The sequence below is a fragment of the Corvus brachyrhynchos genome, unplaced genomic scaffold (genome assembly GCF_000691975.1).
Source record: "Corvus brachyrhynchos isolate BGI_N302 unplaced genomic scaffold, ASM69197v1 scaffold139, whole genome shotgun sequence".
NCBI classification, from domain to species: Eukaryota; Metazoa; Chordata; class Aves; order Passeriformes; family Corvidae; genus Corvus; species Corvus brachyrhynchos.
In genome coordinates, this window is record NW_008246062.1 from 1498209 (window position 1) to 1510406 (window position 12198).

Consider the following 12198-nt stretch of genomic DNA (forward strand, 5'->3'; position numbering starts at 1 on the left):
GGTGCTCTGGAAAAGCAAATTAGCCATTCACTTCTGGAGGGTTAAATCAGATTTAGCGTTGGATCACCTTAAAAAAAAGAGCTTAGTGTTCAAATGAATAAGGAATGAAGATGGATGAGTAGTGACATGAGTTAATACATTTCCCTTTTCTCTATTCATTCTTTGCTTCTGTATTTCAAAAAACCAGCAAATTCTATGGCATGAATAGAACCTGTGCTGAAGTGCTGAAACTTTTTTTGGGGTAAAATGTTGCAAGTAATGAGTACAGTATGCTGCTGAAGCTGCCATCAGGTGAGGGAACACCCACCTGCTACAAACATTTACAAACTTTTAAAGTCCTTAGCTTTAATTTTGTAAGGTACTTGTAGAGCAAGATGGTTTACATGAAAAATAAGGTGGTGTTTATGTTTTGTATGCCCATTAACAATTTCTATGTTTATCAAATACCCTTGAAAATCATGACTAATAAAATTATTTAATGATCAAGCCAGAGTTTATGATTCAGATTGCCTTAGATTATATGCAGGACAAAATGTATAGTTTGCATTTGTAAGAGTGTCACATAAAATTTCTTCACTTTATTTCTCTAGTTTAAAGAATGGATATAATGACACTTGTGTTCTCTCACAGTGCTGACACTCAGGACTGTCAGTGGAAACCATCTAAAACTGTCAGGTCAGTATCAGTGAGCTACAGTGGGATAACAGGACATGTGAGGGTTATTCAAGTGAATGGGGTGCTGAGATCTTTAATATATCAGAAGTTAATAAGGATCAAGGTATAGTAGTTCAAGGCTGCTTTATTCTTAAAATAATCTCTATGGAGATTTTACATCATTTATTTTATACACAGTGATTGACACTCGCTGACTATCTTTGAAGACCTTTCCTCCACCTTGAAAAGTGCATTGAGAAGGAAGAGATCTTGTGAGAGGTAATTAATAAGTAAAAGCATTTTAAGATTGAGAGTCAGCTCCTAGAGCGTAATTTTGTTGTAAGTTAATTTCCTTCAAGATAGAAAAATGTAACCATTCCTTTCTGTTATTTACACCTGACTTTTTTTTTATCAGCTTTATGACCTTTAAAAACCTCTAATACTGAAGCTGAGGATGAGTTCTCTGATGACAAGCTGAAATCTAATTCTGTGGCTAAAGCTGGTCCCTTTATATATAATTCTGATGATTTTTACAGCAAATACTTACCCATTATCAGCATCTGGAAGCCTTTTAAGATCTTTGTAAAACGTCTTGGCATAAGAAGTAGGTTGTAGAGAACTCATGTTTGCCACATGGAGATGGCAGGCTGGGTGCACATGGAGAACTATACCTGCACACTCACCTCTTTCTCAAAATATGTTATACCCAACTATTTCAAGAAGTCCTAGTCTTTTATCTCAACCCTGTTTTCAATGAAGCCACCCATATCTTTGGTTTTGGGAACAAGACCTAGTGTTGATACGAAAATACCACACTGAAGAGTGCTATGTTTTTCTGCCCCATGACACATTGTTCTCATGGGTGAACAAACAGATAACTGAGGAAATGCTGGCTGTTACTTTTGCCAGAAGATGGCATTAACAATTTAGGATTCTTGAAAACCTCCTCTTAGTTTTCACAAAGCCAGTTTATTTTGAAGGATTATGTATCTGTTAGGAAAAGCGTCTTCAGACGCAAAGATCTCTGCAGGGTTGGATGAATTAAAGTATTCTTTTAATGAGGAGAAAGATATCGCTTTGTTTAGAGCATCAACAATTGAAAGGTGAGAGGAGTTTCACTGACAATTGCAGTTTTCCCTGAGTTCCTTCGTGTTTGAACCACGCAAAATCTTTTAGCAATTCTCTAGTCTCGAGTTTTAAAGTGATCAGAAATGCTGGAATCCCTCGTTATGCCAGCCCCTAATTTTATTTCCATGGTTAATTAATTTGATACTCCTTTATTAGTGAACGTTTTGTTTTCCTAGCTTGTGAAGTTGCTGTCCTGTCAATGAGGAGTCACTGGAGTTTTCCCTGAAACCACTTAGATCTTAGTAATAGTAAATCTTAGTAAGATTCATTATATCTGGGAAGGCAAATCTCAGCTCTCATTAAGACACCAGGTCTCATTAAGAAGCCATTTAGTTGCTTTCACATGGCACAGAGCCTTAGCCAATTAGCCACGGAGAGCTGCTTACATGGCTCTTGTATGTTCTGCATTACCTACGTTACTTGGATTTTCCTAATGCTGAGAATTCTTCTAATGTGTCACTCCATATAATGACAACTTGTTATTTCTAGCTATTTAAATATATTTTGTTTCATTTTTAATTGGAACCTTGACCTTCAAATCCATTACTCTCTCCCCTTGTCTGCTGTTCCTTTTTTAGAAAGTGTCTCCATTGTTTCCCTTTTTTTTCTTTTTTTTTCTCTCCTGTGTTCACTATTATAATTTGAACAGAGGTTAACACTGAGTTAGAGTCTTTGGACACTCTGTATTTAATTTAAGGATATAAAAAGATGTAGGTATAATCTAGGATACGATAGAGGGTAGACAAAATAAAGTGATTGGATTATTTTTGTTTTTAACAGATTCCCAGCACTTCTGAGATTGGTGTCTTGGCCTTGAGTTCCAGCTGCTCCTTTCATCAAACAGAAGCAGTTTCCCATGGCAGTGCCTACAGAGAGTTGCACAGCACCTGTACTGGTTTTACATTTTAAGCTACCTTATGTAAGAAGGGGAATTTTTCCAAAATGTAATTCTTTAAATGAAGTCTCAGGTTCCTGTGTGTTTTTATATGTTAGAGAAGTTCGGCAAGTTGTGAATGCTTGTGAAACCCTTGTACACAAGTCACAGTTAGTCTCCCTGATCTCTGGGTTTGCTATCCTCTCTGTAAGTTTTGACTTCCCCTTCCCAGGATCCAGCAGCCTCAATAGTGACTCTGACTTTACCTCAGGATTCAGAATCACATTACATACACATTAAATAAATTCACTCACATATGAATTTTTTGGCCTTGGAGTTTGTTGTTGTTGAATCTCATAATTTTACCTAAAGCATAGACTCTCAGTCATTTTAGATGTTCTCTACTGCACATTTTGGCCTCTGTAACATCTTACACAGTCAGCACTTTAATATATTAATCTTTATGATTTTATTGTTGTTACTTCAAAATCATGTATTAATTAATGATATGGACTCAAATTTGGGGGTGACCTTATTTTCTTATATAATGTCATTGTAGAGAGCCTTGAAAATGCTCACAAAGAATCTACCCTGAACTACAGGGGGGAAAACTTCAATAACTTGGTTTTGCTGCGTCTTACTGTGATCTCCAAACATGAGTAAGAGGAGTGTTTGTTAAGGTCCTAGACTGAACAAAGATATGAGATGGCAGTGGGTAACAGATACTTGAAGTGCTATCATTTTTGTGTTTTATGGAACATGTAAATATATCTGCAGATATGAATCCTTCAGGATGCAGACAGCTGCACTGTGTGTTGCCAGTAAGACATAAATGAAGAAGTTGGGGGATTTGTGGCATACTTTTCAATGATGCATGTTTCTTTTTTGGGTTTCCCAAGAATGCAAGTGTGGCGTTCCAGTGGCATATATAGATTTAGAGAAATGCTGTGTTTCAGATTTTGCAGAATGGTTTTTTTGGTTTTTCTGTCAAGGAGACTCAGAAATGCTCACAGGATTCATGACATAAAAGAGAAGGTTACACAACAAGACTATAACTTTGCTATAGTTCAGCTGTAAGATAAATGGTCTTAATAAGCCAGTTTGAGGTGAGGACAAGTGCAATTTTTTTCTCCTCTGGTTAGTTAACCAGAGGTAGCTGAACCACATTAGACCACATGCCTTGATATTAAATTGAGTGTCTAAAATTAGGCATTTTACATTCTGTAGCTTGAGGACAGGGTTTCAGTAGCTGTGGCATTCATCAAGTAGACATCAGGCGTGTAGGAACTCTGTGGCAGTGAGTAATATTGCCTTGTGCATTTCTTACACGTTGTGTATTGTATATAATTTTAAAATATAGTTTCGTGTGAAATATTTATTTCATGTTTTAGTTTATTGTTGGTATTGCTGTTTTCTGTAGTGTTTGTCAGTCTAGTGTATGGTTAACTTGGAGTTAAACAAGCTTCTAGCCTAAGGTAATGACATCAGAAAATGTGCAGTTTCTTCATTAGTAACTTTGTCAGATGTGATGTTTCATATGATTCTTTTCTTTTGTTTGATTTCTTATAGGCTCTAGGTTGAAGATGGCATCATGCCTTTATGAATGCCTTTGTGAGGCAGAACTTGAAAAATACTATCCCCACTTTGCTGCCTTTGGTCTTCAGAAAATTGATGAGCTTGCCAAAGTTTCCATGGAAGATTACACCAAACTGGGGGTCCATGACATAAGTGACCGCAAGCGACTTTTTCAGCTCATTAGAATAATCAAAATTATGCAACAGGAAGACATTGCAGACTTAAGCAAGCAAGATTTTCAACCACGTGGCCTTTTCATTCAGCCTCAGGTGACCAGATCAGGTCCCCGTAGACAGCTGCGTTTTGAATCCTTCTGTGAAGAAAATGATGGAACAGTTAAAGACTCTGAATCTGCATTATATTGTTCACCTGATTTCAGTGCCAATGAAGAGAAGAACAGTGTAGGGGAAATTCTGGGACACATCCCACCACACAATTCAGAACCAGTCAGATTAACTAGAAGAGATCTAAATACTCCTGGAATAGGTACAAAAAATGACCTGAACTGTCCAACAGTTTCTGATGATATTGCTCCTCTCCTGGGGGATTCTGAAGCTCCTATTGTACAAAGAGTAACTCACACTTCAGGGTATAATTACGGACTACCTCATTCCTGTATCAGGTAATAATCAGTCACCTTTATTTTGCTAATAGTTCGGATTAGTCATAATTAATTCTTTCTTAATTGTGGTGCATAATCTGTCTTCCTCACCTCCAAATAAGCAATCCAAGCACTACAGAGCAATGCAAAGTCTTACAGACAAGAGAGATATTAATAAGCATTTGCAACTCTCCAGGTCTTATAGAAGGAATCATCTGAATTTGACCAGCTGCTACTCACCAAGGTTGTCTAAGAATAGTTTTTATTGTCTTTCACTACTTAATGCTTTGTTTTCTCAGTATTTGAGCCAATCTTTGTCTTTCCATGGGACTATCTTTTAAAACATTTGCTTTCCAAAATATGGCATTGCCTGTTGTTAAATTTGTCAAGCTTTTCCCAACAGAAAGGATACAGGCTGTGACGGCTATATTTGTTTATAAAGAAATTTCTGAACTGAAGCTTTAAAAGGAAGTGGAATGAATACAGCTGGGGAGGGTTACAGACCTGTTGGTGAGAGGGACGCCTTACAACTGCTCCTTAGGCACGTGATCTGTAACTTCCATACTTTTTCCAGTGTTTGGTACTGGATGGGCTGTGGTTATTGTGAACCACTGGTAAACCTACCCTGGCAACATTTTTAAAGCCCCAGATATTTTTTTCCTGGTTCAGTAGCAGAGCACATACACCTCTGCACACATAATACCAGTATCTAGCTTGTTGCAATGCAGTCATGGTAGTTAAAATGCAATGAAGAGAGGTAGTTTTATGAAGTTATGGTCTGGAAGGGATGAGGTGTCATTCACATCTGCCACAAAGAGTGCACAGAGCCTGGAGGGATAGATGCTGCTGCCACAGTGGAAAAGTACTAAGGTGACTTAGTAAGTAGAGCACTTAAACTGTGAAATGCAAGACAAAGGTTTATAACTTCCCTTGGCTGGAAAAAAAAAATCATTCCCACTTTCTGGAAAAGTGCACTAACCTCCAATATATATTGATAGCCTGGTGCATTCTCTGTCTCTTCTGGAAGCTGAGCCAAGATGCAGCTAAGAGGACAGGATTTATAGTTTTGGAAAATTAAAAAATGATGAAATATAAAACCTAATGGCTCAGCTAGAGGAGTTAAGGATTTTCAATCCTGCAAAAGAGTCACGTTCTTCATTGTTCTCACTTCCTTTCCTTGTTCTCTTGTAAGCACGTTCTTCTGTGCCTAGCATTATGGTTCATCTTGTCAGCTTTCTGCATCCTCCTCCTGATATGCCTCAACTTAATTTTCTCGTGTTTGGAGAGTTGTGCATTTCAGGCAGGCTTGGCGTAGCATGCTTACACTTGGGTTTGTGATTCCTGTTTTGCAAATGCTTAACTGCTTTACTGAATCCATCCATTCCCATGTCACCTTGTGATTTGACCACTCTGAAGGCTAATCTAGTCTCATCTATGAGAATCATTGGAAAACACGTGCATGATTTCAGATGGCAGAAAGATAAAGAGCTCTTTTAATATGTTCAAGTTTATTTTGAACTTGCCCATAGCAAATAGCTTGATTTTGCAAAGGCACAGTGGTTCTTCTGACCTATTATTTAATCAGGTTTCTAATGATCTGTGTCAAGACTTTTGATTTTTTTTTCCTAGTAATGAAAAACCATTTTATTATAAAATACAATTTATATTTTAAAAGAGTTAGTAGGAAATATAAATTTTGTCTTCAGCCTATGGAATTAACATGCATTCTATTCCCATTAAAAATACTGTCAACAAAGTGTGCTCCTGTACTAGAGAGAATTTATTTTTTTTCTGATTAACATAGCCTCTAAGTTTTCAGTTTTTCCTTTCTCCAAATATTGCAATCCTTTCTGCTTCAAAGTCTTAGAGCACAACAGGCTCTTGCTCCAGGTCACCAAATACACCCTCTGGCATGAGAATTAAACTTCAGAGCTTCTGATCATTTGTTGGACAACATTTGGTGTCTACTGATATACATAAGCTCACACCAGCTTATGAAGCATCTTATTTCAAGTGTCATTGCCTTTCTTTTCTGAGGAAAGAATTTTCCATCTAAATGCAGGGCCTGATCCTGGGCTGCACAGGAAAGCTGTACTAAAATTAAAGGGACTCCAGTGACAAGTGAAAATTGCTCGTGTGTGGTCTTTGAAGACCACATCTTGAGATTTAAATCTGCATTTCATCTGCTCCTGGGGAGTCATGGAGCACAGCAGCAGTGATACCACAAGCCTGCGGATGGAATGAGATATTGAGTAACTTGTGGGTTACAATTTATTAGACAACTGATACATGTGAGTTTTCAGTTGCTAAGCTAAGAGATTTTGGCATTTGGACAGCATGGCAGAAACGCTGCTTTTGGGCAAGTTGGGGCTTGATTATTCGAAATGCAAATCCAGGCTGAAAATCGTTACTGATTTGGCTGAAGACAGCTTGAAGAAGGGAGAGTTGTAATGAATATATTTTGGTTAAATTCAAGCCAATTCTACTCACAAAATGCTGTACACAGCAGGTTAATCAATGAAACATGAAATGACCTTAATGAAGTGACTAATCATGAGTGCAAATAATTTCAGCAAGATTCAATTTCATTGTGGTAACTTGTATATTATGCCAGCTTCGATCTCATGTTTGTGTACAACTGCAAATATATCAGTCCAGCGACAAGTTCAGGAATGTAGCTGCACAAACAGAACTATTCTTTTAACAGAAGTGTACAAAAAGCATCTGTATATTTAGAAAAAAGTGTCAGAAAATGCACCATGTAAAAATGAGGTGTGTTATAGAGTTTTTTGATAAGCATTAAAGACAGAAACATTATCTGATAAAAGTAACAAATTCAAGCATATTCTAGATTCTGTTGTAACCTGATTTTAAAATGTGGACCTCCGCTATTGTTGTAGATCCAATACTTCTGACAAAGAGACTCCATGGACAGAGAGTGAAAAAATCAGAGTGTGTGTCCGAACACGTCCTCTCTTCCTGAGGGAACGGAGACGCGGTGAGGTTAATATCATCACAATGAGAGATAAAGAAACCCTACTTCTCCACGAGAAGAAGGAAGCAGTTGATCTTACACAGTACATTTTACAGGTAACATCCTCCATTGAATGTTGTGTTTATGGGCCAGTCACTTTCATGGAAGGGTAAAGCATATTATGCTTGGACTTTCCATGAAGGAAAACAGAAAAGGCCTGTTAGTATTTCTTATACTGAAATAGGTGGTGGGCTTTTCTTTTAGCTCAGAGTTGTCTATATTTGAGTTACTTCTGATTTAAGCCAGCCTGTGCCAGAAAACCTGAGCACAGAATTTTAAGCTCTAGAAGTATGTCTCTTGCAGCTTTCTTTGTATGTGGCAAAATAAACCCTCTGCTACATGCCATTGCTGTGGGAGAAATGCTCGCTGATGGCTTTCCAGGGTACTTCAGTGAGGAGTTCCCTTTCCACTGTTTCAACACTGTAGGTCTGTTTCAATTAATCATATACACCCTCATCCTCTCCCTTACTTTTTTCTCAAATGCTTTTGAAAATTAAGATCCCTTTTGGTCTTTGTTTCTTAATCTCAAATACTTTGTGCTGTCATAGTTCAAATTCTCACTTGTGACAGACTGCACCAGGAACAGAACTGATTTGTAGAGGCAGCAAGCCATTCGCATTCTCCTGGGTGTTATTTTTACAATCTGGGCCCTAGGAACAGCTGTTTGTATTGGGTAAAAATTCAGTTTAGAGCTCTCTCAGGCCTGGTTCATGTGTCTCTTTTTACAGTGGGACACATGCTGCATCATTTCCACAGATCCTGCTTCTTTCAGTCTGATCTGGAGTGTGGGAAGTTTTGGTTTTCTTGCCCCCTTCTGAGTTCAGACAATCCAGCTTTGCTTAGGAACAGCTTCTCTCTTCTCTGGCACAAAGCTTTTTAAGAACAGAAGCAATTAATCACAACTTAGTCACAAGTGAGAACTAATTTTGAGAGAGTCAAGAGTTGACTCTCCATTCTTTTTACTGTTACACTCTGACTGTACATCTGTAGGCTGATTCATTTAATGAATAGGTTTTCTTTAATTAGCTTTTTTTTTTTTTCTTATTAAAAGGGTCTGGTATGTTATGCTTCAGAATGATGGGAAATTGAGGCATTTTTTCTTCCCTTCATTTTTTTTTCCCTACCCTGAATCTCTTGATTGGTGTGTTCCTCCATAGGTCATGCTGCATATTAAGTGTGCTAGATCACTCTGTAACTAATCCAAAGCCATATGAAGTCACTGGAAAGACTTCTGTTATTTCATTTTACCTTTGAATGGGCTTGTAGGGGAAATGAAACATATTCAATCTCATGTAAAGACCATCTTTGTTTTTCAGCATGTCTTTTATTTTGATGAAGTCTTTGAGGAGTCATGTACCAATCAGGATGTGTATATGAAGACAGCTTATCCTCTTATTCAGCATATTTTTAACGGGTAGGGCATCAGTGCTTACATTTGTTATTTTTTGCCTTGTTGTTTTCCAATTTTATATATTGCCTGAATTTTCTTTTATGCTTTTCATCTTTTGAAACATACATTAATTTCACGTTTGCCACATACCTTCTGGCTTTCAGAATATCTTTGATTGCAATTTTGACAAAACTAAATCAGGAAAAACTTTCTTCACGCTTGTTGACAAATCTCAATTACAGAGGAAGGTTAAATTGAGCGTCAGGTGCAACAAAGAGACAGCATGGGCAGCCTAGAATTAAAAAATGTGTCCCAGGATTTCTGAAGTCTAATCTTCAGTCTAACAAAGGCTCGTGTGTGATAGAGCACACTCATCTGAAGAGAAAATAATGTTACCTTTTTCCTGAGACTGCTGAGAGATTTTTTTGCCTGTATTTGTACAGTTCACAAGGCTATAGAAATTATTAATAGCCTTGTGATTTATTTTTATTTTACCAAGTTATATTTACTTAGAGGTTTAATCATAATTGCATATGTCCTGATTAATGGGAAATTGATGGTGGCTTTACATGAGAGATCTTATTTCCATGCAGGGTAATGATCTTGAATATAATTACATTTTTGAGTCTTTGAAGGAAAAGATTACGTATCTATGCTGAAAATTAACAAAATGGAGTATTCTGTTACTGAAAATCTCCAAGTGTCATCAACAGAGACAGAGTATCATGCTCTTGAGAAACAGAAAGTGAAAAGGAGAATGAGGCTTGTACCTTGCTGTGTAATAATCACTAAACCCACAATTCACATTACAGCTAATCCAGTAATGCCACCAGAAGAGATTATGCTATTTTTTTCTCAGTTTTCCTCTTACTTTTCCATCTCTCCTGCTGGCATTAGTCTAATCTGACACCATGGTGAAGCCAATCTAAACTGGCATGAAATTGTTCACTGTGATTACTGGAGCCCCACCTTTTTACCCATTTCTCTGCCACAGGTACTGAGCCAGGTACAAAGTCTTTTTTTTTAAGGGGGGCAGGGAAAGGAAGAGAAAGGAAGAGAGCCAGCACCTTGTGCCACATCAGATCTCCATAGGGTCTACTTGGAAATCATTGTTAAGTCTTCTGCAGTTTCCCATAGAGGATAGCAACCCAAACCTCATTGCTAAGGGGCCACTATAGATAGATACCAGCATTGCAGAATATTATTTAATAGATATGAATGAATCACATGTGATACTAAACACATACATTGTCTTTACAGAGGCAATGCAACTTGCTTTGCATACGGGCAGACTGGTGCTGGCAAGACTTACACCATGATAGGGAATCACCGGAACCCAGGACTCTATGCTCTGGCTGCCAATGACATCTTTAAGCACCTGGAAGCATCACCATCCAGGAAAGATCTTACTGTTCTGATCAGTTTTTATGAGATCTACTGTGGACAGCTTTATGACCTGCTAAATGGAAGGAAAAGGTATTTAAATAAAAACATGTTTTACTATAAGCCTATGGTTGTGAATCAGTTGGTTACCGTTTGGAAATCAGTTACTGTTTTCATGCAATTACATTGAACATGTAAGCATTTATAGTAAACGTTACGTATTTAATTAGGGTTGTTCCTAGGAGCTACTTAGGGAGGAATGCAGGATCTGACAGTAAATACTGTGACATTGATAGGGACTTCTGGTTTATTGTTTGGGGAAAAATTAAGGACTTACATTTGAGATACAAGCTCAGACTCTTGCTTATACTGTAATAAGATAATAGCTGAACATTCATAGGTAGACAAACAAGCTTCTTGTGGCCAGAAGTTCCTATCTTAGAATCACAGAACAGTTTGGGTTGAAGGAACCTTAACGATCTTCTTGTTCCACCCCTGCTTCCCTGGGCAGGGACAGGTTCTACTACCAGGTTGCTCAGAGCCCCATCCAACCTGACCTTGAACATTTCCAGGGATGGGACATCCACAACTTCTTTGGACAGCCTGTCTTGTGACAACCATTGTGGAGTCCCTGCCTTTCCCTGGTCAAACATAAGCTCTGGCTGTCCCTCCTGCTGTGCCATTGGGGATTTGGCTCTTGCCAGTCCAGTCTCTGAAGATCCTGTTGATCTCCCACCTGCTTGACTCTGCAGAGCCTTCTCACCTTCTCCCTGGGCACCTTTACCTGGCAGCCCAGTGACTCAGCCCAGCAAGCCTCTGTAGGTGATGCTGAAATACTGCTCTAAGGCTATAGGAGCTGCTTTAAAATCCTGTGCAAAAATCCTGAGAACAGGAACAGAGCAAAATTTAGTCTCAGGAGGACTTAGAGGAGCCCGAGATGTAGTTTAAAGAGAGACGGTAACTCTAGAATATAAACGTGGTAATTCACTTCCTTGCTTTACTATATTCTTGAACAAGCAGAAATGCACTGGTAATGTCTCTTTAGCAGTGAAATGTCAGTGGTACTTGTTATAAATGAAGTACCTCTTCAGCTCTGAAAATAAATGAATGACAGCAGCGCCTCTCCCCAGTCAGTAGCCTTGCTTGCTTTTTTAGTGTCATGGCGTGGACGTGTGTTTTCATTGCTGCTTTCTGAGATTTCAGAAATCTCCTTTCTGCGTTGTTCTCTTTTCAGACTTTTTGCAAGAGAAGATGGTAAGCATGTTGTTCAGATTGTTGGACTGCGAGAGGTTCAGGTGGATTCTGTAGATCAGCTGTTGGAGGTAATGTTGGGGATTCATTCTTTGTCTTCTGCAGCCCGATTTGCTGATCTGCAAGGCATGTCACTTACAGAGATTATCTGGTGTGTGGCAAAAGTGTATGTTCCTGTTAAGGACCCTGAAATTGGCAACCCCAGCAGAGTACCAAGGGGCACTATTAAAAGTGCCTTTATTCATTAAGCTGTTACTTATGTTAGCCGCATGCAAGCAGTTGATTCTCAGCTGTCACTTCTGCTGCCA

The 12198-nt window shown here is 38.4% G+C and overlaps 1 protein-coding gene across 4 annotated transcripts in view; it reads left to right on the forward strand.

Moving 5' to 3' along the window:
- Positions 1-570: 570 nt before the first annotated feature.
- Positions 571-12198, forward strand: part of KIF24 (kinesin family member 24) — a 27669-nt gene continuing 16041 nt past the window's right edge. For 2 of the 4 annotated variants that reach the window (XM_017746606.1, XM_017746609.1), the window contains exons 1-8: positions 571-675; positions 853-933; positions 2563-2701; positions 4226-4853; positions 7733-7922; positions 9183-9280; positions 10517-10732; positions 11874-11961. In XM_017746606.1, the coding sequence (XP_017602095.1) occupies positions 4240-4853; positions 7733-7922; positions 9183-9280; positions 10517-10732; positions 11874-11961 (1206 nt within the window). In that variant the 5' untranslated portion in view covers positions 571-675; positions 853-933; positions 2563-2701; positions 4226-4239. The remainder of the gene's footprint in view (positions 676-852; positions 934-2562; positions 2702-4225; positions 4854-7732; positions 7923-9182; positions 9281-10516; positions 10733-11873; positions 11962-12198) is intronic. The other 2 variants (XM_017746607.1, XM_008643009.2) reach the window with 2 other exon arrangements.